The 25,527-nt window shown below is 43.5% G+C and overlaps 2 protein-coding genes across 7 annotated transcripts in view; both read left to right on the forward strand.

Annotated features, from left to right (window-relative positions):
• The first annotated feature begins 4,392 nt into the window (after positions 1-4,392).
• Positions 4,393-25,527, forward strand: part of TMEM229B (transmembrane protein 229B) — a 32,781-nt gene continuing 11,646 nt past the window's right edge. The window contains exons 1-2 of one of the 4 annotated variants that reach the window (XM_085062138.1): positions 15,282-15,357; positions 24,868-24,996. Coding sequence is in view for 1 of the 4 variants with exons in the window: in XM_085062136.1 (XP_084918262.1) it covers positions 4,510-4,519 (10 nt within the window). In the remaining 3 variants the exon portion in view is untranslated. Of the gene's footprint in view, positions 4,520-15,222; positions 15,358-17,526; positions 17,536-24,867; positions 24,997-25,527 lie in introns of those variants that run through there. The other 3 variants (XM_085062136.1, XM_085062137.1, XM_085062139.1) reach the window with 3 other exon arrangements.
• RAD51B (RAD51 paralog B) overlaps positions 15,282-25,527 on the forward strand; it is a 411,052-nt gene continuing 400,806 nt past the window's right edge. For all 3 annotated transcript variants that reach the window (XR_014852614.1, XM_085062131.1, XM_085062135.1), the window contains exon 1: positions 15,282-15,357. The gene's annotated coding sequence lies outside the window, so the exon portion shown is untranslated. The remainder of the gene's footprint in view (positions 15,358-25,527) is intronic.

The following is a 25,527-nucleotide window of genomic DNA, read 5'->3' on the forward strand; positions in this document are numbered from 1 at the left end:
TAGAAAAATCAATGTTTAAATGGCTTCAATTTTAGGCAGAGATAAGTTAAGAACCTATAAGTTAAGAATGGACTGAACTCCTGCCTCTATCCCTTTGTGAATCAAGTATTTTTTCAGGAATGAGGAATGTGGTGGTAGTGTCTGAGCCATACAGAAAACCCAAGCCCCTGATACAAGCAAAAGAAAGAGAGGAGCCATCACACCAGGGAGTCTCCTTCAGCTTGAATGAATCATGTTTGAAAACTTCCTTCACATTTTCTTCAAAAAACTCACCAAATGAGTGAAGGCAGTGCAAATCCATGGCTTGTATTTTTTCTACCTGCACCAAAAGGAAAATGAGACAAAGGAAGCAATTTCCATGGTTCATCCAAATTGCATGAAGACCTATGCAAGCTGATTGGAGACAGTACATGACTTGTGGTGTTCTTTAAAATCTGCTTCCTACTTCAGGGATTTGAATAACATTTGTCACCACAATGCTTGGGGTCCCCTCAGGGGAAAAAAAGAGTTCCTTCTTTAATTTCCTTGCAAGCCTAAAGATTGCTTTGTTCCTCAGTTTCCTATCAGAGAAGCCCATGTTTTGGATGTACATCCATGGCGGGGGGGGGGGGGGTGGGGTATTTCATCAATACAGAGCATCTCCTCTTTATTCTATACACCCAGGGAGATGAAATTCCCAATTTCCAATTGCAGGACCTCCTCAGGAAAATAGGAGAGAAAGAGCCAAACTTCCCCAAGAAGGGAAAAACCCTGACTCCAGCTTTAGAGGTTTTAAACATTTGTGATTGTTTAAACTGTGAAGTTTTCATGATGAGTGTTTCCTTCAGTGCACTGGCTGGGCTGTGTAGAGAATGGGAATGTTAAAAGTTGAAATTCTCATTTAATTTGCTGCAGAATTCATTAGCATGTTGAAAGTGAATCAGGAAATTAGACTAAGGATGACTTAATAAGCCCAGCAGTTAAACCCTGCTCTGGAAAGTTGGATCGCATTCCTCATTAGCTCCTAAGCAATGTCAGACAACTCACTTGGACTAAACTGGTAATCCAGGTGCTCCTTTTAGAAGACCAGGACTGGATTTACAGAAGGGATGAGCATCCACAACTGGAATTTAAATATAAGGAGCCATATAAAACTAAATTCTCTGGGGAAAGAGGGATGCTATGAATCTCAAATTTAGGATTCCTTTTAACTGAAACATTTCTGAACTTCAAAGCCCAGTCTGCAGAGAGAGATCTTACCTCACTGGGAATGACTACCGTGGCAGTGATATTTGTGATGTGCTCAGATGCCAGTGTAATGACCACATTAAAGTGTTCCTGAAGACATTGTTATTCTTATTTTCTTTTTTTTCAGTGTAACAACGTGCCACAAATAAAACACAAATTACAGTGAGGAAAAAAGCTCTGCCTTCATCAGAACTGATGAGTGAGGAACCAGCTTGGGTACTGCTGCACTGCACTCCTGAGTGTGCCCAGATACAGAAGTATAGCAATAAATAAATATGATTATGCTACTTTCCAAGATGTTTCCATACAGTCAGGTATTACACAAGACCCAAATGAAGAGATCCTTCCAGAATCAGACAGGCTGGTGCAGAGACATCTGAACTGATTTTGGGCACACAAATAGAGGAACTAGATCAGGTATTACACATGATTACGCTATTTCAGAAAATGGCAACACACACGAAGGGATTATGAGGCCATTAATAAGATCAGCTGCGTTCCCTGTGCCTGTTTACAAGTGGCTGCAGAGAGACTAGAGAATCCTTATGTCACCACAAACTATTTTCATCTTGGAGCCAGCTTACTGTGCCCAAGCCTGGATGCTTTGCAGAGAACAGTGCTCACTCCCAGCACCAGGCCTTAGAGAGCTCAAGCTTCCTCATGAATGACTGACAAAAATGTGGTTCTAGAAACTGTCTTGCCTTTGTCCCCAGTCTCCATCCTACTCCCACTTTCACTGTATTAAAATCTCAATTTCTTTTCTTCTTCTCTTCCATTTCTAGCTCAGGCTGAAAGAAACAAGGCTGGACAGAATAATAACAACTCTTCTGGACCAGCTAATGCAGCTGGAGAGAGCTGAACAAGCTCTCAGGTGTACAGCACCACCATGAGGTGCTTGCTCTGACATTTCCCCCTCCTGCCTGTCCCCTCAACACAGTACAGTGTTTTCATTCCCCTCACCCTGCTTCACTGCCTCCTCCTTCCTTTCTTGTCATTCTGGGAGCCCTCTCCTTTATCTCTACCTCCTCCTTCCTCTCTCTTCATGATGTGACTAGACAGGAGAATACAGATTTATGTATTCCCCACACGTGCTTCTCATTTTTTTCCGGTCCATCTTTGGCTGTTGATTTCTCCTTCTTGTAGGTGAGTATCTCTCAGCTCTCCTCTCTCTTTGACCTTTCCTCTGCTCCTTGTAAGGCATTCTCTCCTCTCATGCTGTGAAACATTCATGCTGTCTCATACTGTGAAATGATCTCTCTCACGCTCTCTCGACTGTATCTCTAGCAAGGTCCTCAGTGCTTTCTAAAGGATGTTATTTCACAATAAATACATAAGGACTGCTTCAGGCTGCTGTCTTTAACTGCCTAATTGGATATGGTATTTTAAATGTGCTACTTAGAACATCAAAGATGCTTTAACTATCTTACCATTTTCCTTATAAGTTCTGTTGAAATTTATATAAAGCAATTGTGCGTTTTTTCATCCAGCTTGAGGTCACTAGCAACATGCAGCGCTGCCCTAGCTTGCACAGCTCGCTTGCTGAGATGAGGCTAGCTGTGCATTATTCTGCATTTCCCCTTTAAAATGCTCCATCTTTCTGCATCTCCAGCTCTCACAGTGAGATTGTGCAATCAGGTGACTCGGTGACAGGCTGGTTTGCTGCATTGTGGCATCCTCGGAGCAGCTCCAGAGGTTTGTACACAGAGCTCCCCGGGCGAGCGCAGAGGGAACGCCAGCCAGCAGCCCGGGCACTCCCGGGTTACGCAGAGCTATGCACAGCCGCCGCGGCTTTGGAGTGTGCAGCGTCTGCTGGCCCTGCATATCTGGGGCTGAAGGAGCAGCCTCTCAAGAGAATACCTGCCTTTAACAGAGTCACTGCAGCCAGACATCTTGAGAATCCTTCATTATAATTGCTTCGGGGCCTGCACAGATCCGATGTTGCCTCGTTATTGGGACCATTTATTATTGGAACCAGAAATGCTGAGTCATTAAATAGAGGTCGTAAAAAACATATTCTGCTAAAAACATTAGCTCATCATTTCTGGTACTACAGAAGGTAGGAGAGACCAGGAATCCTTGTGCCTGTGAAAAAGAAAATGTGGACTGCATCAGAGGCCTGGGAAGATCAGACAAGAGCCCTAAGTCAGTAACTCATTAGGAAAACAAGGGTGCTGGTTAAAGACAGGTGTCTGGGTTCAAGATCAATTGCCATTTCTGCGTTTGTGTCACTTCAGGTTACCATTTTATCCCAGAATATGTTAATGTCTCTCTCTGGAAAGGGACAGAACTAAAAACCTCACTCACTTTTGTCTGAAGACTATAAGGCACGTTAGAGCCACTAGCAAGCTACACCTAGCTGCAGCGACCTGCTGTTACCTCCATTTTTTCAGAGGGAAGCCAGAGGTACAGAGCTTGCAAGCCCTGGTTCGGGATTGCACTCTCCAGATATCTAATGCCAAAGAAAGACAACTTTTTTCTTGTGTTCTTGCGCTGCCAAAGAGTTAATGTAGCCAGAAAAAGGATTTTAATTTATTTTTATTATCTATGCTTAAAATTTATTTTCTTACTTCTCTTCGTCGGGCAGTTTTCTGAATTTGGAGAGATCCTTCTGGGTGGAAAACCGCATTTTACAGAGATTTTAATTCTGAAGCTGCAGACAAATACTTCTTTTGATAGCTGTGTTTGATTTCCTGCACTGCAGGGATGTCCTGTCAGCGTCCAGATCCAACAACAGGCGCGCAGGGGTTACATCCCTCAGCTGATGGGGTGTGTGTGTTTGTTTTTGTTACGGATTTCTTTGGAGGAGTAAATATGAAGAACTCGCACCGCAGGCTCACCAGCCAAGGCGTGCTGTGCCACATCGTGTTCCCGGCCGGAGCCAACACTCCAGGCGTTTGAGGAGCTTTTAGGGCAGGTTGTTCCCGCCGCTCACCTGAGCACACACCGGCCCGCACGGGCAGGGTCCGGTTCTCCCGGGGCACAGGTCCCTCCCGTGGGGTTCCTCCGCCGCGTTCAGGCTCCGTGCCCCGCGATGGCCCCGGGAGGCCCCGCCGGGCCGGCCCCGCCGCCAGCGCACCGCGGGAAGCGCCTGCAGGCCGGCGGGCGGGCGCGGGGCCGGCGGCGAGGGGCGGGGGAGGCAGTGCGAGGCAGTGCGGAAAGAGTTAAGGGAAGGTGGCGGGGCAGGCTGGCTGTCGGGAGCGAGCATGTGCAGATTGAAACCGCATCCATACTACGGGCGAGTGTCACCGGCACACTTCACCTCCCGCCGGCCGCGGGGCACCCATGGACACCGGTGAGGACACGAGCCGCGCCCGGGCGGGGGGGCCGAGCGGCGGCACCGGGAGCTGCCCGCGGCCGCTGCCCTCACGGCCGCTGCCCTCAGGCCGCCCCGCCGGGGCTGCGCGGGGCCCGCGGCGGCCTCCCCGCAGCTGAGCGGCGCGGGGGATGCGCTGCCCGGGGCGGAGGGCGGCGATGGCGCTGCTGGTTTCGCTTTCTGGCGGCGGGAGGGCCGTGCCGCCCCAGCCGGCCGGGCGCCGGCCGGAGCGAGACAAAGGCGGGCGGCCGAGCGGCAGCTTCCCCGCCGGCGGCGGGCCCCGCGGGGCCAGCGGGCAGCGGCGTGTCGCCCCCTCCCGGGGAGCGGCGCAGCCCCGCAGGCCGAGCCCGCCGGCCCCCGCAGCCCCTCGGGGCGGCAGCGCGGTCGGCGTCGAGGGGCTTTTGCTGGGAACCCGGCCCCGGCTGCGAAGTTTTTGGGGCTCTGGTCTGGGGGAGTAGGGTGGAAGGGTTGTTGAAATGGGAGCTGCTTTTCACTGGAAAGTGCCCTTTTTTTTTTTTTTTTTGACAAAAAGAAGGGAAATGTCTCGAAATATGTTTTTAAAATCGATTCCTGTAAAAGTTCATTCCAGGCAAGGGGAAATCAGTGCTGAATGAGCCTAGCGTTTGCAGAGCAAAACTGGGAGATGGGGGTTGGCTCTGGTCCGTTCAGTGACTTTTCTGCAACCTTGTGAATTACTCCTGTGTGTAAAGCCAGGGGTCAAGGATACAGATAGTACAGTCAGCTGAAAATGAGAGCTTTTTTCTTTTCTATTAAAAAAAAATTAAATTAGTCTCAAGATGTTTGCTCTTGTTCCATTTTTGGTATGGAAAAATATTCAGAATAGCTGAATTTTTGCAAAAAGGAAAATCTCATTCCTTCTGTCCCCCATTTACTTATTCATTCTAGGGTTTTGAAAATTGCCTTTAGGGTGCATAGGAGCAGGGATGCTGGGGAGGCTGCCCCATCCTGCTCATCTTAAGCTGGACCGTTAGACTGGTACTTCCTAAAGAGCATTTCACATTGCTGGTCCAAAACTACTGGGCATGTAAAAACTTGTTAAGCTTCATAATTGCACAGGAGATGCAGTAAAACTCTGTTGCGTGACATATTTTGTATTGTTCTCTGGCATCATTTATTTGACAGGTTTGTCCTGTTTCCTTTTTACTTCTGAGGAAAAAAGCAGTCCCTGCAGGTGGTGATTTTTTTCTCAGGCAAGGTGGTAACAGTTCTGTGACCGCCAGAGCTGTGTGCATTGGGGATTTGCAAGAAGAATAGATTGCCCAAAGAGCTCCATTCTGTGGTTTCCAGGGACACAAATTCATTAATATATGTACAACATCAGTTAGAGATGGGGCTAGCTACTGTTTGGTGATAAATAGGAACTCATGAAAACAAAAAAATACCAGAAGTTATTAGAAAACAGATTTATTGATATAGAATCCATAATGCCTGTAGCCACTTTCAGCCAGCACTGAGGAAAACTGTGTAGAAGTCTGTAAGATACTCTTATGCCCATGGGACATCCTGAAGGTCCTGAATCTCAGTGCCTTGTCCCAGGTGAAAAGGTGTAACTTCTTCCATGGAGAAATGACAGTTTTCCTGTGTTAGGTGATAGTAACTTGCTACTGTGGATAAATTTTTTCACTAAATTTGAAAGTAGGTATTTTCTCCCTGAGAAATATATGCTCTGTGCATATATCTTAGAATTTCATAGCTCTCTGTTGAGGCTGCCACTGAAGAACATGGGTGTCTGTTTATAGAAGGGGAAACTGAGGTACAGGAAAATGGCATTTCACAGGTAGCTGTCAAATTGAAACACAATGCTTAACTCCAAATCGTTTGGTTTAACTAGTAGCTACATCAGCTTCGTAAACAAAGGTTGGCAAAAACGTTAAAAGCAGCTTATTTAATGTGAAACATTCTGAGTTCCTCTGATCGCAGGCATATTGAAAAAGCACATAGTTTCGGCTGGTGGAAAGGAAGTGGAGGGACAAGCAGGGGTTGAGGTAGTACTGCTCATGACTGCATAACTTCTTCCTGAGGCTCTGGCAGCATGTCCATAGCCTTGGTCAGTACTGCTGTTCCCACTCTACTGTAGGCTGATGGTGGAGGCAGAAAACAGGCTGCTCCCTGGGAGAGTTCAGGCCTTGGAATTCTTATGGCAAATCCCATGGCTGTTTACAGAAACTGTAAAGGGGGTCTGAAACAAGAGGTATGGATAGCACAGCTGTGTGAGTTGAGGGTAACCTAGATCTCTGCATCCATATGGAAATGGTACCTGGTAGTGGGGACTCTGCAGTTTTGATGACAATGTCACAATGTGATGTGCCAAACAGTGAAAGGCAAATTTAACCTTGAAGGGAGGTGCAGGCTTCTGGCTTAGCGAGTATGGCAGGAAGAGGTTTTTTGGATAAGGTGATGAACTTGACAGCATGTGGAATCTTTAAGATATCTTTTTGCAATCTATACTTTAATTCAGCATCTTGGAGATGTTCTAGGGAGTCAAGATGTAGGGATCCCTTTGACTTTGTAATTTGTGGATCTACTTATCCCCACACATGAAGAAATGGGGAGAGGAGTTGTTTTCCAGCATTGTAAATGTGCTTTTAATACCTGTCTGCTTTGTTAAGACAATGACTGTCCTCAGATCAGGTGTTTCAGGGCTGCTGGCAGGCACTGCATTGTGTCCAGGAAGGGTGTTTCTTCTCATGGTGTAATTAGTCAGATGAATTTAATTTTTGCCTTCCTCCAAAGCGTTGGAAATAAACTGCAGTTGAGGAGTGAGCGTGCCAGGAAGAAGGAGGTCTAGAGGGGGAATGAGCGGGAGGGAGAGGAGAGTGCACTCTTCCTGCAGCGGGGGAAACCCCCAACTTTTTGCTATCATCACATGCGTTGATGGCAAGTCTTGTTTGTACTTATCGCAGAGTCTGGGGCCAGGCTTTGTAGGTTTTCTCTTTTTTTGCAGCATAGGATTGGTCATTAAGGGTCATCTGTGTGAGACTCATTTGAACAGTACTTTGCAAGTTTTGGAGTTGCCTCGCTGGCTGTGGTGTGCTTTCTTGTGCTCTTTGTTCATGGTATGCACATCTAGTTTCCTTAGCCTAAAGAACTTCTGTCCTTATCCAAGTTGCTGAGCTGTGTTGCAAGAAAGTGCATGAAGTTTTAATAAAATGATCTGCAGGAGATTTGACTGAAGAGTCCTTTCTGTTGTTAAACTGTGACAGAAGAAAGAAAGAAGCAGAAAGAAGTTTTTCCTCATGGAAGATGATTGGAAAGCGTCCTGGAAAAGCTTCTAGAAAGGAGAAAATATATTGAGGAGGCTTAAGGAGTGGTGGCATGGAGGAGACCTTCTTGTTCTGCTGATGAAATCACAGAAGTAATGGAAAATTTTATTGTTGCAAATTGTACCTTAGGATTCTTTGTTTCTGGATTGCCTTCAACAAACGCCATGTTTAAGAAAATGAAATTAGGTTGTTGTGTTGTTTTGTTTCTGTTTTTCAGTCTCAGACAGCCTTCTATTACATGGTAAGAGGAGAGGTAACAATATGGCTAATTAAAGGGCAACAGTGCTTCATTCCTTAGGGCTAATTATTCTGTAGAAAATGGGTCAATTACTTAAAGAAAGTTTGCCAGCAGGACGTAGGAAAAGCCTTTATTCCCACTCCTCACCATTCTTTTGTGGGAAGCACTTCCTACCTTCACAGCAGTTGCAGTACATTGTTAAGCTTTCAGATGCCAGAGCCATGGTCCTGCACATGAGGAAATGGTGGCCGAGCAAACTTCTATGTGGTCCCTTCTGTCCTGCTTGTTCCTGTGTAGCTGCAGATGAGCCAGTATCCAGTGGTGTTCCTGGGTTGTTTTTGGAGTGAAAGAAAGGAAGTTGAACAATAGAAGTGGGACTTTGTTTCAAAACAAAATTTGCTTGATGTGAAAAGTGAAGTATGGTATATTTCCTAGAAGAGTTTGATCATCTAGTTAGCTATTGTTTTCCAACATAAAAGGTATAATCTGTGGCTTGCTTGGTACAGGTTTGCACTGATCTGTACTTCTCAGATCTGCTTCCTGTATGTGTTTTAGTATTCTCTGCTGGCTTTATCATCTGACCATGCTGCTTGCTTTAGCTCTGCAGGCTCAGTACAGGCTGGGTGAGGGAGCAGAGGGCTGGTTAGCCCGGTATGTCAGAAATACATTGGTCTGCTTTTCACATTTCTGTGATAGTATGTGAGGCAGGAGTGTCCAGATGGTTCCTGAGCTCCTAGGTAAGGTGGCTGTGCAGGCGACTACAAAGAGTCTTGAAAGAAAGCCAGACTGGGCAAAGGCTTTGGCTCTGCAGGAGCAGATTACCAACATCTGTGCCAATTCAGAACAACGCTCTCTTTCTGGTTAGTCAGAGCACTACATTCCTGGTTGTAAATGATACACCCAATAATGTCTGCTGTGAGCCAGAGTTTATGCACCTTGCAGTCCAGCTAAAATGAGTGTAAAAGGCTTTGCAGGTGCATGCTGCTTGTTAACATGTCCTCAGAGGCGAAATAAAAGCTCGACTGCTTTAGAGATTTGTTCGTAAGCATATCTGAATGAGCATACCTATCAGTTACTAGGTCAGAGGTGTCTGTTGCATAAAGGGGGAGAAAGCGTTTTATGTTACCCTTTCTTTTGTTCTGGATTTTTATTGGTGTCAGTGCACAAGAGTTCACCACAACCTTATTTCAAAACTCCCCTGCCCTCACATGCTTCAGTCAAAGCTGGATTAAATGACTGAGGGAATCTTCCCTACCACAAATGCTGCTGTCTTGCTTTCATCACGGAAGATCCAAGCATTAGTAGTCACTAGGTGCATGTTGATAGCATAGCCTGGTGGAGCTGCTGTTTGACTTCTTCCTTGCTGGATCTTTGCTCTCAGATGTGCCATTTATTGGACATAGCCTATATGAAGAACTTCTGTGGAGCACCCCTCTGTCCTGTTTTCATGATTCTACTGGGAGCATGATGAAGTACTTTTGAAGGGGGAAACTCTCTCTTTAGGATGGGTAGCTGTGGCATAGGGCTGTGTGTGCTGCCAAGTGCCTTCTGAGGATTGGGAGTCTGTTTTGTTTTTATTTCTTTCACCCAGAATACATGCACAGAAGATGATCCAACTAATTTGGCTCCACCAGCCTAATCTGGACTGAGAAATCTTGGCTGGGGCTGTGTCTATGCAGACCTCTAGGCAGAATCATTCCTCTCTGCTTGTGGAAGGGTGTTCCTGATGATACCGGTATATCTGGCTGTTTCCTCTCTTGCTAACCAACCTAGCAAAGCTGGCCTTGCTTAACCCACGGGACACTTTGAGCCATGTATTTTCTTTGTATTTTGTGTCAGCAGAGGGTTATTGTAAGGATGTTTCCAGTAAGTTCCAGAGAAAGTTATTTATTTTTGTAATTTCTGGTGTTTTCAAGATGTGTATAGTTTCCCCTAGTGGTATGATGGATACCATGTGATTTGGTTTATTTTGATCTAGCAGCTCTTTCCAAGGCAGACCTCACAATTAAGCTTTCAATTGGAAGTGGACTTGCACAAGGGCTTCAGAATGTAGGGCACAGTTTATAAAAATGCTCGAATGTCTTGCTAGGAAGAGAGGGGGTGCTGTGAAGGTAATGTAATGATTCCTTAGCAATATTGAGCTTGACTGTTGTTGCTTTTAGTTTTCCTTTGCTGCTTAATACTTTACCATGGAGATGAGATACTTTCCAAACCATCAGCCTCAGCCACTTGAGCTAACAGAGGTTAGTGTGGTATTAGGAGCACCTTGAGCAGCTAAGCCATTTCCTGTGGAAATGTAGTGGAATAGTAAGGTGCATATAGAAAGAAGGCAATTCATGATGTTATATTATATTGCCTTATAACTTGTGGATGTACAAAAGGTCAACTTCTAGAATCCATGTCCTCCTGTTACACAGTTATAGCCTTTTGGAAACAATGCCTCACTTTGGTGTTCCTATTATAGGGCATTACTGCTCACCATAAAGACAACTCTTTATTCTCTCATAGATTAACTAGAGTGTAATTAGTTTTTCAAAGATCAGATCAATGAATAGAGCATGTTGATTTATAAAAATGTCATGCATGCAGATTTTCTGATTTCCCTTTGATTATCATGGTACAAACTCCAAGAGCTGTGATAATACTTAGTACTGCAGCTCCAAGCTGGGGCATGCTGCTATTTGTGTGGGGCAGTGGGAGTAGGCTTTTTGGTTTCTTTTTCATTCTCCAGCTACGTATGAGATATAGAAAGTGGGAAAGTGTCCCATTCTGATGCAAGAAATGTAGTTTCCTTGGTTTGAGAAACAAGAACTGGACAATGTCATGACAATGATGAACATTTGCTATGCTTAAGGACCAGGGCTTAGCAATGTTTGGAGTACTAAAAAGCTGTAAGTGCTAACACCAGCACTTCTACTGCATCTTTCATTTGAGAATCTCTCTATTCTTAATGAATTTTCAGTGTGTCTCTTTGAGGCTGGTATTATTAGTGTCATTTTGCAGACAAGTAGATAAAATAAAATGCTTGTATAAGCACATTCAGCAAGCCAGGAAAAGCAGGAATAAAATTCAGGAATATTAATGTTTCAACCTGGTTTTGAGCTACTATCTTGTACTTTTATGCCAGAAAAGAAAAACATTAATTTTTGTAGCTTTCCTGCCCCATCCCCCTCTTTTTTTTCCCCGTTGGGTTAGGCTACATAAGAGTGAGACATTATTATGCAACATATCCAAGTGTGCATGTGATACTTGAAAAAATGGTAATCAGATAAGTTGCCAGGCAACAGTATCCTGCCTTCAATTACCAAAAAGCCAGGGAGTGTGCTTTCATGATGTAACATGTGTTCTGTACTTCTTCATAAAGAAAGTGTAGGTGGAGTTTTGTAAGAGTTGCTCCTTTTTTACTCATCTCCTGCTTAACCTGCCATATTGTGGGGTCAGATTTGACCTCAGTTTTAGAGAAGACTATTCACAGAACCTGAAATCTACAACAACAAGCAAATTAGATGAGCTCTCAAGGATAATGAATGCTATGTGAACATATATGAGTAAATAACCATTCCCTGCTATAGGTCTGTGAGTCTGATGGTTCAACATCTTACAGCAAGTAGTTCAGAGCTCATCCTTGGGACCATGAAAATTAAGAATATGGGTGAGAGATTTATGTTAAAAGGTAGACGGCAGGAATATATGGCAAGCTGCGAGGAGTCTTAAAACACTCATGGTGGCCCATTGGCCCAAAAATGTTGAGAGCTGTGGTAAAGCATGAAAACATGAATGTAAATTCAGCTGGTTCATTTTCATTGCCTTAGCAGAAGCAGAATGGAAGGAACATAAGCAGGGATGAGTGTACACAGAGGAAAAAATGAGAGTCTAATAATGTAAGACAGCATGAGGGAATTCTGTTGTGTGTTTGTTTGAAACCTGAGTTTAATCTTTTTTTTCAAAGATATTGCAGGATAACAACAGCAAAAAATAAAGACTCTTGGAACTTCTTCTAAATGCATTTTTGCTTTTGGCAATAAATAGCCACAGAAGCATTTGCAGAAACTGTAGTTGTGTGGGGATGCAGACCAAGCCTCTTCAGCTTTTAGGTAGTGGCATGGCTTTTAAAAGAAAACTGAAACTCCAGAGGTTTAATATGCTTCTCAGGGCTTTGACAGAAGTTTTCAGTAGAGATAAGGGACCCACTTAGATAGGAGAAAGGATGCACATAGCCTTGAAATCACTTTTTTTTTCTCGGGTAACTGCAAGTTATTGTTTTCCAGAGTTGGTTTTTCAATTATTTGGTTGGTGTTCCAGAAGGAACAAAAAGCATTTGTATTTCAGGAGGTGGGGGACTGTGTCCTACATATCCCTTTGCAGTATTTCAGTCCAGTGTAGGAAGAGGTTCAGAAGTCCTCATCAAGAGATATGGTGGGACTTCAGTTGAAAGGGAAATCTGCATCATCCTCTGTTTAAGTCCTGCCAGAACAGGGGGAGTTTCTGAGAAGACACATGCTCACTTTCTATTTCCAAATTTGGCACTTTCTTCCCAGGAGAATCCCAGATAAGTCACGGAGCAATGTTGTGACTTGATTTTTCTGCTGCAGAACTTATCACTGGGTAGTTGCATGGACCTGAGCTTTTTTTTTGTAGAGAACTGTGGAAATAATGAAGGAGTGTAAACACTAAAATAGATAGTTGAAGGAATGCACAACTAACCACTTTCCAGTTAGGAATTTGCTTTCCTTTTTGTTTGCTTTTCTTTGTATGCTCATTTGATGAACAGTTCTGCTACATTATGCTCATGGACAGTCCCCAGTCTGCTGACACTAGGAATGTTGGTGCCTGTGTCAGAGGAACAGTCAGAGCAGGAAGTGTTGTTTTGGGAGGTCTGAGATTTTAGTTTTTAACTATTTTTGTATATGCAATTGAATGTTCGCACTTCTCTGACTGGTTTTCTTGTTTGATTTTTCCCTTACTACAAACACTACACATTTTTAATCATTAGTATGTTGACACAGAAAGTCTATTTGTATACAAAAGGAAAAACAAATCCCCTTTTCTGAACAGCTTAAGTTTTGTATTAATCATGTGAGCCTTAAGGTCAAACTTTTCTCTTCAGCTCTACTGCCCTGCTCACGTGCATTATGACATAGTCTATGCTAGTGAAGATTTTCTTCAATGAGTATTTTGTGTAGATACATTTGTAACCAAAGGTATGGTTTCTCCAGCACTTTGAGTTCAATGTAATGACGTGTTCCGTGAAAAGGGAACTTCTTGCTGGGCTGTGTGCTGTGAGCCAAATCTGAGAGATGACAATGATGATGATGATAGAGCTGAAAACTAGCAGGCTTTAGGGTAGCATAGGGTAGCATTCGGATGGCTGATGAGTTCCTTGGTCTGGCTCCAGGTGAAGCCCCATGGGTGGCCTGAGAGCTGGTGCCAGGGAAAGGGATGGATTGAGCAGGACTGTGTTGTGTTAAAGTTAAGCTGGCTTGAAGCTTTTTGTAATGCTTGTATTTCTGCATTGAAGGAGTTGGAAGTGTGTTGCAGTTGCTTATTTTGTATGATTTTGTTCCTCAGTCTTTTGCATATCAAATTACAGACAAGTAGGTCTGACTATGTAAAAAAGCATTCTCAGTGTTCTTGTGATTCTAGGAAAATGCCTTTTGAAATTTTGTTTGCATATGTCTTATAAATAGTTCAGTAGAAACCTGTGGCAAATATCCAACTGTGGCAAAATGCATATAAAGAAAATAGATGATGTGCAAATATTTTTTAGGAACATCGATGTGACAACAATTTATACCAAAAAAAAAGACAACAAACAAGCTCTTTCGCAGTCTGATATACAAATACGTAACTGGTAAAATAGCAACTATTTCTCATGACAAGAGAGACTCCAAAGTAGATCCAAGCTTCAGTACATGGGCAAAAGGTGCTGGATGTGTCTCAATAATACCATATTACATTGATTTAATTAGTGCGTTTATGCTATTCATTGCTCCATTAATCTTGTTGGAAAGATTTTTTTGGGGCAGGATTAGTTATTTAATCTGCATTTTTAATTGAAATGGTTTTGTAGTTCAGTGTCATCTCAATAAAACCAGTGTAGGTTTGGGTTTTGTTTTGTTTTGTTTTTTAAGGAAAACATGTCTCGAATTCCTCTTGGATTTTGGTGCTCAAAAATGCTGAGATGCATTAGGATAACATGGAGAACTCATTTATTACACAGTCTGAGACATAAATGTCCTTGCTTTAACTTGTTCATATGCAATTAATCCAGAAAAATGCTGTGTATAGACAAGACCTTGGATTGTAAGATCTGTGAGGCTGACGTAAGTAAGGTTTTAGATACTGGTATGTTGAAGCTGTCACCTTGAGGCATGAGTTCTGTGAAAATCAGGAACGTGGCATCCTAAATGTCAGCATTTGAAGAGAAGGAGAGCCCCAGCTCATGGGTTCCACTTGCTTGGATCATGCAGCTGTGCTGCCTGAGCCCAACATGGAGGTGAAAGGCAGTTGGGTCAGTGGAGAGGGGATAAGAATCAGTGGCAGTGCCCCCAGGAACAGGCTGGGGTGCTGGGTGGGTGGCAGTGGGAAGGGCCTGCTTACATGAAGTCCACATTCTGTCCTGGAGTGGGGAAGAGAGAAGAAAAGTGTGATGCTTGAAGAAGTGAGGATGAGATGAGGTTGGGGAAGATAAGGAGACAGTGTTGGGAGAGACAGGGTGGGGGTGAAAAGGTGTCAGCTTACTTAAGAGACAGAGACATTGATAGGGAAAATAGAGGTAAAGCAATTTCTAGCAGACTCTTCAAGGGTTAACTGAGACCTCAGCTGAGATGGTAGCAATGAACCTTTGGTCGCTGACTCCAGTGAAGTTGCTCCGTGTGTTTGCTGTGGCTGAGATCCAGGACAGCGAAGAGCAGAAAGGCTCAGCCTCACCGGAGGAGAGGCAGCGGTCAGGGTGCACTGTGGGCAAGGGGCAGGTACAGGTGCCATCTGGGAGCTCCGAAGAAGTCAGGTCTTCCAGGGCCCAATGTACTTGAGCTAAGCTATCCATACACACAGCTTGTTCAGTGTTTAAAGCCTCTCTTGCGCTGTACTGTATCAAGATTAAACTGTACTTCTTTGGTTTAGGAAGGCTGGCTGGTTGCTGTATTAGCTGTTGGTCGCACACACCTGGGCTGAAAACAACTGGCATCTGAAACGGCTTGGACTTGCTGGATGCAACCTGGTCTACCTGCGGATGCTGTGAATTAGGAGCTGGCCAGAAAGTGGGAGAGCTCCAGGATCCCTCGCTGGAAGAGGTAGGGTCTGGAGGGTAAAACTGGTGGGACTGCACTTGTAGACCAGAAAAACAGATCAGTTCTCTGAGTACAGAGCTGACTGCATTGTAGATGGGACTTTTGAAATTTAAATATGTAGACTGCAAAATTATTTCCATAGGTTTAAGCTTCAAGTTGTTTTCTGGAGGTATAAGATCACCATTTGCACACATCACCCTTGATTTCTGTCTGCTGTGAGCCACATCATTCTGATTGCTTGTAATTTATACATCCAAACTTTTTGGTCTTACCGTCTCTTTAAAATCCCACACTCTGATAGCCTTAGGCAGTTAAAACAATCAGGACAGTGGAGCAGTATCTCTGAGCTAAACCAGAGCAGTAGGTAAAGAGCAGAGGGTTGCTCTCTCCTGTGAAAGCACAGGTGTGAGTCGCATGATGGGGAATCTATTCCTGGCCCTAACAAGCAGTGCAGTCTCTGCACCTGATTCACCAGTGTGTTACTCTACTAATTTTTTTAGCCTCCTCTAGCTGCACTCCTGTATGCTGTGGCAATCAGTTACCCTTCCACAGAGTGCCTGTAAAATGCTATCAATTTGGAAGGGTGATTTATATCCCAGAGCAAAACTTTATATTGATTCTGGTCAGTGGGGTGGACATTGTGGGATGAGAACAATTTTCAGACCCTGCAGCATTTTTGACATGCTCTATGTGTCTGCAGTATGTGGTGTGGTTCAGACTACAATATTGTTTTCCCTTTTGTGGATCAGCTTTCATGGGTAGGTTGTGCACCGTATTGTATTTCTAACTAGCAGCTCCCTTTGAATGTGTAGATGCTACATGTATAAACTTCAGATACTTGTAGCATCTTCATTCCTCAGCCTGTCCTGTCTCAGGTGTCTCATTACCCTCTCCTAGTTGTAGTGCCCAAGAGATCTTGTTTTGGGCTATTCTGCTGTCCCACTCCTCTGGGTAATTTTGCTAATGGACTCTCTCTGAGACTGGGGAGCAGACCCAGTCAGCTGCTGAAGGAAAGCAGTAAACTTAATTTTGGTAATGGTAACAGTGTGGATAAGCAGGGTCAGCTGTGGCCCAGAGCTCCAGCTGTGACTTTGCTGCCCATTGTGTAGCTGATTACAGGGCTTCAGTTGGTCAACAAGTGTCATCTGTTGAGCAGCAAAGTGTAGACCAGTGCTGCATCTTATGACAAAGCAGGTGTCAGCAGCTTTCTGAAAAGGCAGCTGGTGATGGACTGAGCATTGTATGAGTCCAGCTGTTATGTCAGTGATGCAGCCATGAGTATTTCTGAAGAAAGCTGTGTCTTGCAAGTGTCTGGTGCATGGTGCTATTGCTATGAGTAGAGCAAATGCTGCTTCTTGCCCATCCCCAAGAAACATCAAAGGAAGTGCAGAAGTCTCCTATTACTGTTAAAACAAAAGCTGAGCACTGTATGGGCACAAGAAAACATAGATTCATTGGCAGCAGAACAAAACTATGAATTATTCATTCCTCCAATGCCTCCTGTATGTTCCATCCTCTCAGGCTGTTCGGGATGTTGTCTGCTGGTGATGCAGACAGATCTGCTTTCAAAGGTGTGGGGACACGACCCTGCAGACTGTGATCACCACTCTGTTGAGCTTGTCCTTCATTAAACTGGCTTGGGCATTGTTGTGACATCCTTGAGGACACAGAAGTAACCTCTGATCATCCCGTGCGCTGTTGGCAGGAATACTTGTAACACCAGTGAACCTGGAACATATCTGGTAATGCCATCCTGGAATTGTCTGTGAGGTGAGGGCAATGAGTTAGGAGAAAGATGGCCCACTTCGCAAAAGGGAGGTGGGGGAGCCTTGTCTTTTGTGTAGCATTGCTTTGTTTTTTTTAAGAAAGCTTACATTATGTCAGTTTGTTCCCAGCTCTGTCTTGCTGAGAAGCCAAAGTGTCCTCTGCTGAAAGTTCCCTGAGAGCAGGCAGGATTTTTCTGTCCGTGTAAAAGTGCTTTAGTGGAGATGAATATATTTAAATGGCTGTTTGGAAACATCTGTAACACATAGTTTTGCTCAACTCATTTACTAGTAGGCATTTGTCTATGTAATGGCTGTCAATTGGCAGTTGAATTTGAGAGGCACTGAAGACTTAGGGAGCTGCAGAGACTCAATTCTCCTCCAGCTCTTCCATGACCTCTTCCTGCTGTGAGCTCAGGTAAGAGGTGCTCAGGGTGAGAGAAGGTGTTGCTGAAGGTTTGTTCAGAGGCTGTTCTTCAGCATAAAATGCACATACTTCTTTTCAGAGGGGTTTTAACTATTTTTTTGCTTTTTTCTTCCCATTGGTTGGTATGAAGATTCTTTCAGCTATTTTGCTACCAAGGCTGCATGCCATATTGCAGATTTCTGAGCGTTTTCCCCCATTTCTCTTCTGCATCTCTCAGAGGTGCTCTTGGCTATTAGGCTCTTGCTGAGTATTCTGATTTTTAGCATGGGAAATGCTACCTGTAACTAGCAACAGCTGTGTAAAAGATTATCTTCTTAAAGCAAAAGTTCAACCTTTGCATTTAAAGCTGTCTTGTAATATGCCCTACTCCATTTTGAGACCACTTCAAATGCTCTTAAAGGGCTTTTTGGAAAGGAAGAGATTGTTACTTCAGTCAAAACAAGATACTGTAGCTTGTGTTCAGAGCAGTTTTCAGCTTTTCATGATGTAAGCTAGCTGGATATGCCCTAGAGTGAGCCACCTTTGGAGTTGTCCTTGTCCAGAAGCTGAGGGAAGCTGTGGAGGCTAAGATAAAATCCCAGACTGTGTTTGAAGAGTCCTCACTAAAAAAACTGGTGGAAGCATCCTGAGTGGGACGGCTGCCCAGCTGGCTTGAGTAGGTTGGGTAGGTTTCACAGAGAGAGCTGTCAAGGAAGAAAGGGTTGCTTCTGAAGAAGGTAAAATGTGTTTGTCATCCTGTGGTCTTGACCAAGGTGAAAAGGTGGTAAAACTGGAAGCATACCTTTTCTTTGTTTTCAATCAGTGAAAGAAGTAGACAAACAGAGCAGGCAATGGATTTGTGGTTTCCATAGTGATGTAGCTATGGAAGCTTTTGTGGGGCTGAGCTTTGCCCTCACTGCAATCACACTTGGAGGCTATGAGTGTTAAGCTTTCCTGCCAGGGAAATGTAAATATGTATCAAACATGGGACTGGCTTAAAATGCAGCTGCATCTTCGTGATTTCCTATGTTTGCTATGTTACCTGAATACGTAGATGTTTAGAAGCTCAGCTTATTTCTCCTTTATCTGTTGTTCTGCACTGAAACAGTGCATCAAACTATATTGATACCACAGTTCACCAGGCAGTGATATATTGACCTCTGTCCTTTGCTTTCTGTCATCTCTATATACACATACATCGCACAACACTGGGGCTTGTGACTGCAGCCACACTGATTTCAAACATGCACTGGTCAGGAAACATATGCACAACTCTTGTGGGGCACACTAACTGATCAAGGGCCACCCTGTGAAACTTGGCAGGTGTACTTCGTGCTATTCATAGCAATCAACTCACTTGTCCCTGTATCTGACATTAAATCATGCTTTATTTTAATGGGCATTTTGTGAGTGTTTTAATAGTGAAAATACATAACCCTTGGGGAAATTTTGCATATGGAGAGAGCTGTTTGTGACTGTGAATGGTTGATTAATTCTGGCTTTCCAAACAAGTTGGAGGTGGAATTTTTCAGCATCTCAGTGATGAGATTACCAGTGGGTCCTAGAGGCGCAGGGAAGAAAATGCTCAATGTGAATGCTGGATGCACACAGGCAGTTATGCATATGCTAGTCCTACACACACACTTGCATTGTCCAGTCTTCATGGTTCACAGGCATTTGTGCCTCATCACCATTTTTACTTGTACTGCTGCTGGATGCTTTCTTGCTGTCTCCATGAACAAATCTCCCTTACCTTCAGCATTTGTTTTGTTTATCTAATGGATGTAATGGGTTATCTGTTCCCTTTATAGAAAGGAATGTTAATTATTTTCAGAAGGCTAATTAGGTTGCTAATGAGAAGCTCTACTGCAGAAATATTTCCTTTAATTACTCATTCTTAAGTGCTGTACAGAAAAGCTTATTGAATATGCTGTTAAATACAAATGCTTGTTTCTGGCTTAGAGATGCACCTTCAGGCTCCCTGAAAGAAATATTTTGGTAAACTTGGGAATCCATGTGACACAGATGACTGAGCAAATGATACTGGTGCTAAGAGCTGCCTAGTTGTGCAGCCTTTTTGACTGCACCTCAATTTGGCATTTCTCCAAGTGACTGGATGCAGTTGCTCTTTGTATTTCAGTTTTGCCTGATGACTTTTGTCAGTATAGGTAACTATTTGTGCTACTTGCCAGACCAATCTATAATGAGATGCAGCCCTCACACCGAATAGTTTAGACTAATCAGCCAGATGGCAGTCAGAGGCACAGAGGAGTGGAGTGACATGTCCAAGGTCATATTGTAGATCATGGCAAGCCTAGTAATAAAGCAGAGGTTTCATCCGTCCTGTGTTAGTTCACTGCATTATTTGCCCCTTGTGCCTCTCTTAGGGCCAGCATAGCTCACTACAAGACTTCCATCAGTTTGCATATTTCTTTGTGAGACAACACAGCTGCTCAACAACCCCATGCGTGGAGCCAGCTTGGTACTGACTTAGGAAGGTCCTTTTGCTTCTCCATTTGAGTCCTGTCTTCTGCTTGCTTACTTCCTTGTTGTAGTGATACTGCAATCGGCCAGAAAATAAACTTTCTAACACAATTTGAAATGTTAGAAAGCAGGCATTCTTTATTACAGTGCTGGACATTTTCAGGGGCTATTTCCTCTAACTGAATGTGTGTTGTGAAACTTTACAACATGGTATTTATTCCATCATGATTATACATATTCATTACAGTGTACTTCCTAACTAATACATAAACATCACTTTCCCTAGAACTAATTTGCATGCATCTGCCTCCTACTGGGAGTCTTTTTATGGTCCTGGAGGGTCATCTAAAGGGGTCTCTGGTGGTAATACTCACTGAGTAGCCCAATAGGACAGGTGAACATTCCTTGAACTTTTCTTTGGGCGTGCATGTTGCTTCTTGTTACATAATTTGCCAAAACCCCCACTGTATTCCTCATTTTCTGTTTATCTGCTGGTTCCAGATACATTTTTCATCCTTGTGTGCATACTTTTGCATTCTTTTATCTTTTTTTGCTAGCTAGTCTTTAAGCTTTATCTAGCAACTTCAGGGGAACTGAAAATTTTTATTCTTTTTGTTATCTATCAGTCTCAATGCCTTTTAGAATTGCTTTGGTAGAGCTACTGTAGTCTAGATGATGTTTTAGTACTCCCAGGAGGGAAGTTGTAGTGGATCTCTAACATCCACTGCTTTTTGACTGCTGAGCCTTCATGCAGCTCTGTAGAAGAGTTTCACATTTTTTCAGCATCCTCTGATGTCCAGTATGCTCTTAGCCAGACTCTTGGAACTTTTTACATGCTGTGGCTCTAAAGGAAAAATGGTGAGGGGAGGCTGCTGAAAGGAGGCTACTTCCATACATAAGAAGATGCTCCTTATTATTTCATATACTTGTCATCGTAAACCCAGCAGGAGAAGGAATGAAGATCTGTCAATGCTGTGGATGCAGTGCAAAACTTCCCATCTTGCACTGTGCTGCCAGAGTGTCTAAGTGCAGATGACTCAGAAGAGTGACTTAGACTTAAGAAATACCCAAGAAAACTATTATCAGCATGGGATCGCAAAAGTCACCCTCCATTTATTTTCAGGCACACATGTGCACTGCTAGAACTTTTATCTGTATGCCACACATGCAGCACTGCCTTGGCTGAGGCACAATTATTTATAAGTTCACTTTGCATATGTAATATTTAAGTTCACTTTGCATATCTTTACAGCTGTGGGAACTCTTAGGCACGGTGAAGATACAGTGAAGCAAGTTGCTTAGCTGCAGTATAATCTAGGTTCTAAGTTAGTACAAGCCTATGCACAACAAGCACACTTGAAAATGTTAACACTTTGAACACTTTGAACACTTTGGCATTGCTATGAACTGTTGTGCAGATAGTGCCGTTTGGTCTATGTGTAATGTGATGGGTTTGTTGTTGCATGTATCCAGACTACACATATTATGGAATGATATTTAGATTGTTTTAGCAGGAGACAAAAACTTACATTCTTACTCATTCTACCAGCAGTGTATTGCTTAATACCTGCTGATTGTCACAGAAGTCCTTGTATGCTGCAGGTTTGTGTACATCTAAAAAGGAATAGACAACTGACCAGAGTGTGTGTCTCCAGGACTGCCAATAGTAGATGCACAATTCAGGCATGCAAATGACAGCTCTTAAGCATCCATACATAAACATGTGCAAGATAACATATGGTGTCTCTCTGGTTCAATTTGCTATGGGTCACCTGATGCTCTTGTTTGTTGAGCAGATTTAAAAGGTACTTAAAAAAACAATTTAAGGTTGGGGGTTTTTGAAGAGGGTTATTTTTGGTGTCCAGTGTGAGCAGTATCAAACTATTTTACTTAAAACTGAGGAATTCTTTTCTAGTCTTAACACAAGACAGTTCCCAACTCACAGATGAGAACTGGCATCTTTATTCTGCTGGCATTTTGCCCGGAGGCATGAGATGCCTATTGTTGCCCAGAAGAAAAGCAAGATAAAGAAAAAAATCTTGTTTGATGAGACCTGAAATTACCCTATGTAACCTCAAGTGTTTCACCGAGGTGAATAAATCAGTGTTATACATGCTTTAAGCACCTCTAAGTAGGTACTGGAAAGATGCAGGAAAGATAGCATCAGGAATGATCAAACTCCACTTTTGTCTTCAGAATGTGCCCATCCCTAGCTATCTTCACAGGCTCCAGAAACTACAGATGGGAGCCTGTAGGCAAATGAAGCTTGTTAGGAAGGGCCTCTGCATGCATGTCTGTATGAGTGTTTATATGAAATTCAAAGTCTAGTAAAACCATGTCAGGCAAATAATTGATTTGTTAGAATGGTATCATGTTGCAGCAATAGTGTAAGGCAGATTACTAGAGGCAAACAAACAAGTCACTGTCAGAGGTGCGTTTCAGTCAATGAGACTTCAGTGTCTGCTCAAAGGAGGAATCAGTTCCTCGCTGCTTAAATAACCACTGTGCCTCCTAGAATAACCACAAACAACTCCTAGAGTTGTTTGGAGTGTATCTTTAAACTTTTCTTGAGATGGTAGAATGAAAGCTGAAAACATAAGTTGGGTATTAAGGGCACCACAGATGATGAGCTGGGCAGAAAATAATGTGACCCTGGGAAAGCCCTGCCAGTTTGGGAACTCTGTGGCCAGTCAATAATGGGGTAGGACACTCTTGTGTGAGTCAAGACAGGCAGCACAGCTTCACCAAGGGCAAGTCCTGCTTGACCGGCCCAGTGGCCTTCTGTGATGGAGTGACTCCATCAGTGGAAGGGTGCAGGTGTCATTTATCTGGACTTCTGTAAAGCCTTTGACCAGATCTTGCACAACATCCTTCTCTCTAAATTGGAGAGACATGGGTTTGATGGGTAGACTGTTCAGTGAATACAGGATTGTTTGGACTGTTGCATCCAAAGGGCAGTGGTCAATAGCCAGAGTCCCAATGGACTTCAAGGGACAAATGGTGTCTCTCAGGGGTCTGTACCGGGACCCTCTGCCCTCATAAGACTCCACTTGGAGTGCTGCATCCAGCTCTGGGGTCCCCAGCACAAGAAGGACATAGATCCATTGGAATGAGTCCAGGGGAAGGCCACCAAGTTGATTACAGGGCTGGAGCACCTGTCCTGTGAAGACAGCCTGAGAGAGCTGCTGTGTTCAGCCTGGACAACAAGAGGTTTTGAGAAGGAAACCCTATAGCAGCTTCTAGTACCTAAAGAAGGCTACAAGAGAGATGGAAAGGGAATTTTTACGAGTGCATATAAGTGATAGGCCAAGGAGTGATGGCTTTAAACTGAAAGAGAGTAGGTTTAGATCAGATATTAGGAAGAAATTCTTTACTGTGAGGGTGGTAAGGCACTGGAACAAGTACCTAGAGAATTTGTGGATGCTCCATCCCTGGAAGTGTTCAAGGCCAGTTTGGATGGGGCCCTGAGCAACCTGGTCCAGAGAAAGTTGTCCCTGCCCATGGCAGGCTAGCTGGAACTGGATGATGGGGTCCCTCCCATCCCAAACTATTCTGAGATTCACTTATTCTTGTCTCCCCTGTCTAAATACAAAAAGACAATTAAAAGGTAGCTAGGTAAATCCTTAAGGTTACAGCTCAATGGAAGGAAGCCAGTTGAATTATCCATCCATTGAAAAGCCTCTACTGCCTTTGGATGAGACTCCAGGATGGCAGGTTTGTCTCCATGCTGCAGTGGATGACACAGCCATGGTTATTTTCTTTTCTGGTTGTGCTTGCCAGGCCCCATGGGGAAACTTGAGATTTTCCAACCAGGTGCTGAGTGCAATAAACTTCCTCTGACGAATTGACAGAAATTAGTGGAAGCTTGGTACTTGGCAAAAAGAGAAACTAAGTACAGGAGGTGTTAAGAATGAACTGAACCTCATGGCTGAGAAGTTGTGGTCTTACCACTTCCTCTTACATATTCCTGTCTGGTGGAAATGACTCTTCCAGTGTTTCAGCTGAGAGTGTCCTGTGTTTCATAGTATTCAGCTACTAGGCTGCAATGAGACTTGAAAAATAAGCCTCTTCTGGGAACCAGGTGGTCTGTGCAGCTCAATATTCCCTTTTCTAAGGAGACGTGATAGGTTTTACAGAATCAGCTGATATTGAGAGGGAGGTGGAAGGGGGCCAGTAAATTACAGATACTCAGGCCATTTTTGGGTTTGAAGCTGTTTGAAGTTGAGTATCATGTTTCTGTCTCTGATCTGACCAAAGCAGTAAGATCAAAGTTACTAAAAACATAGTCTGGATCTGCAGCAGCTGATTCTTCCTGGCGTGAGCATTTTCTTGTGGCACCCAGCAGTGGGGAAAGATTGTACACATCACAACCCCAGCTGGATGGAGACACTGGGCCACCAACTCCTCCTTCTTCACACCTGTGTCTTCACATGTTCCTAAGGCCCCTGTATGACCATCACAAATACTTTTGTAAAGGGAATTCAGTATCAATGAAATGTAAAGTCTGGATTGTCCAGAGAAACATCAATGCTTTCATAAAGGAAAGAGAAACTCTGATAGTGAGAACATGAACTTTCTGCATTATGCATCAACATGAGTTATCTGTTCCGGAAAAAGCATTTTCCAGAGCCAAGTAAAAGAATACATTGTTATCTCATCTCCCTTCTGAGACGGCCAAGGATCTTGTCCAATTAGTGCCCGTGTTTCAATTATGAAGATGTTTTGTCAATCACTAGGAATTAAATGATTATGTGCAAGAAAAGAGTTGTGTATGTTTTGGAACATTTTCTTTTTTGAAGCATGTAACACAGAGTAAATACAAACACACAAGCAAGAAAATTGCTCTGTGTTCTGTTGCAGTAGCTGTATGTGTGGACTCAAATTCAAGTCTCCTTTTATCATTGTGCTTTGACCTTTTGCAACTGTGCCATCTTTCTGCAGCTGAGAGCGGAAAATGTCTTCTGTGCAGATTGACAGTTGAATGAAGAGGTGAGTAGTATTTTTACATCCTTGCTGAATTTAGGATTAGAGTTAGCAGTTCTTAAAGATTTTCTTTTCTAAGGTGGAAGCTTAATTCCTTTTTCAGGTGTTTAGCAAATAGGCGGTAATATGATGCAGTTAAACTCCTTGAGTCCTGAAGCCAATGCATGTTAGCTGTTATTCACAAGAGATGGTTTAGAATTTTTCGGAAGGCTGAATGTGTAGATTGGATCTCAGAAAAGGGGTGAATGTGAGTGGGGTCTCAGCCATAAATGGATAGATCTCTAAAGCAGTCTGAAGCTATGGTATTGCTTTATTTCATGAAGCATTCTGGGCTTGCTGTACTATGAAAGATAAATTCCTGGACTTCAGGCATTTAGGATATCCTGAAGCAGCCCTGTGCACATACATACAGACTTTTCTGTCTTAAAGAACCCAAAGTATTACACTTAGGTTGACTAACAAATACAGACAAATATTGAAAATTCTTTCCAGTATTGGAGCAATGAATCTGCTGGTTTTACTGGGAGACTGTTCAGC

This window comes from Lichenostomus cassidix, chromosome 5 (assembly GCF_008360975.1).
Source record: "Lichenostomus cassidix isolate B80296 chromosome 5, HeHo_3.0, whole genome shotgun sequence".
Classification (NCBI taxonomy): Eukaryota; Metazoa; Chordata; class Aves; order Passeriformes; family Meliphagidae; genus Lichenostomus; species Lichenostomus cassidix.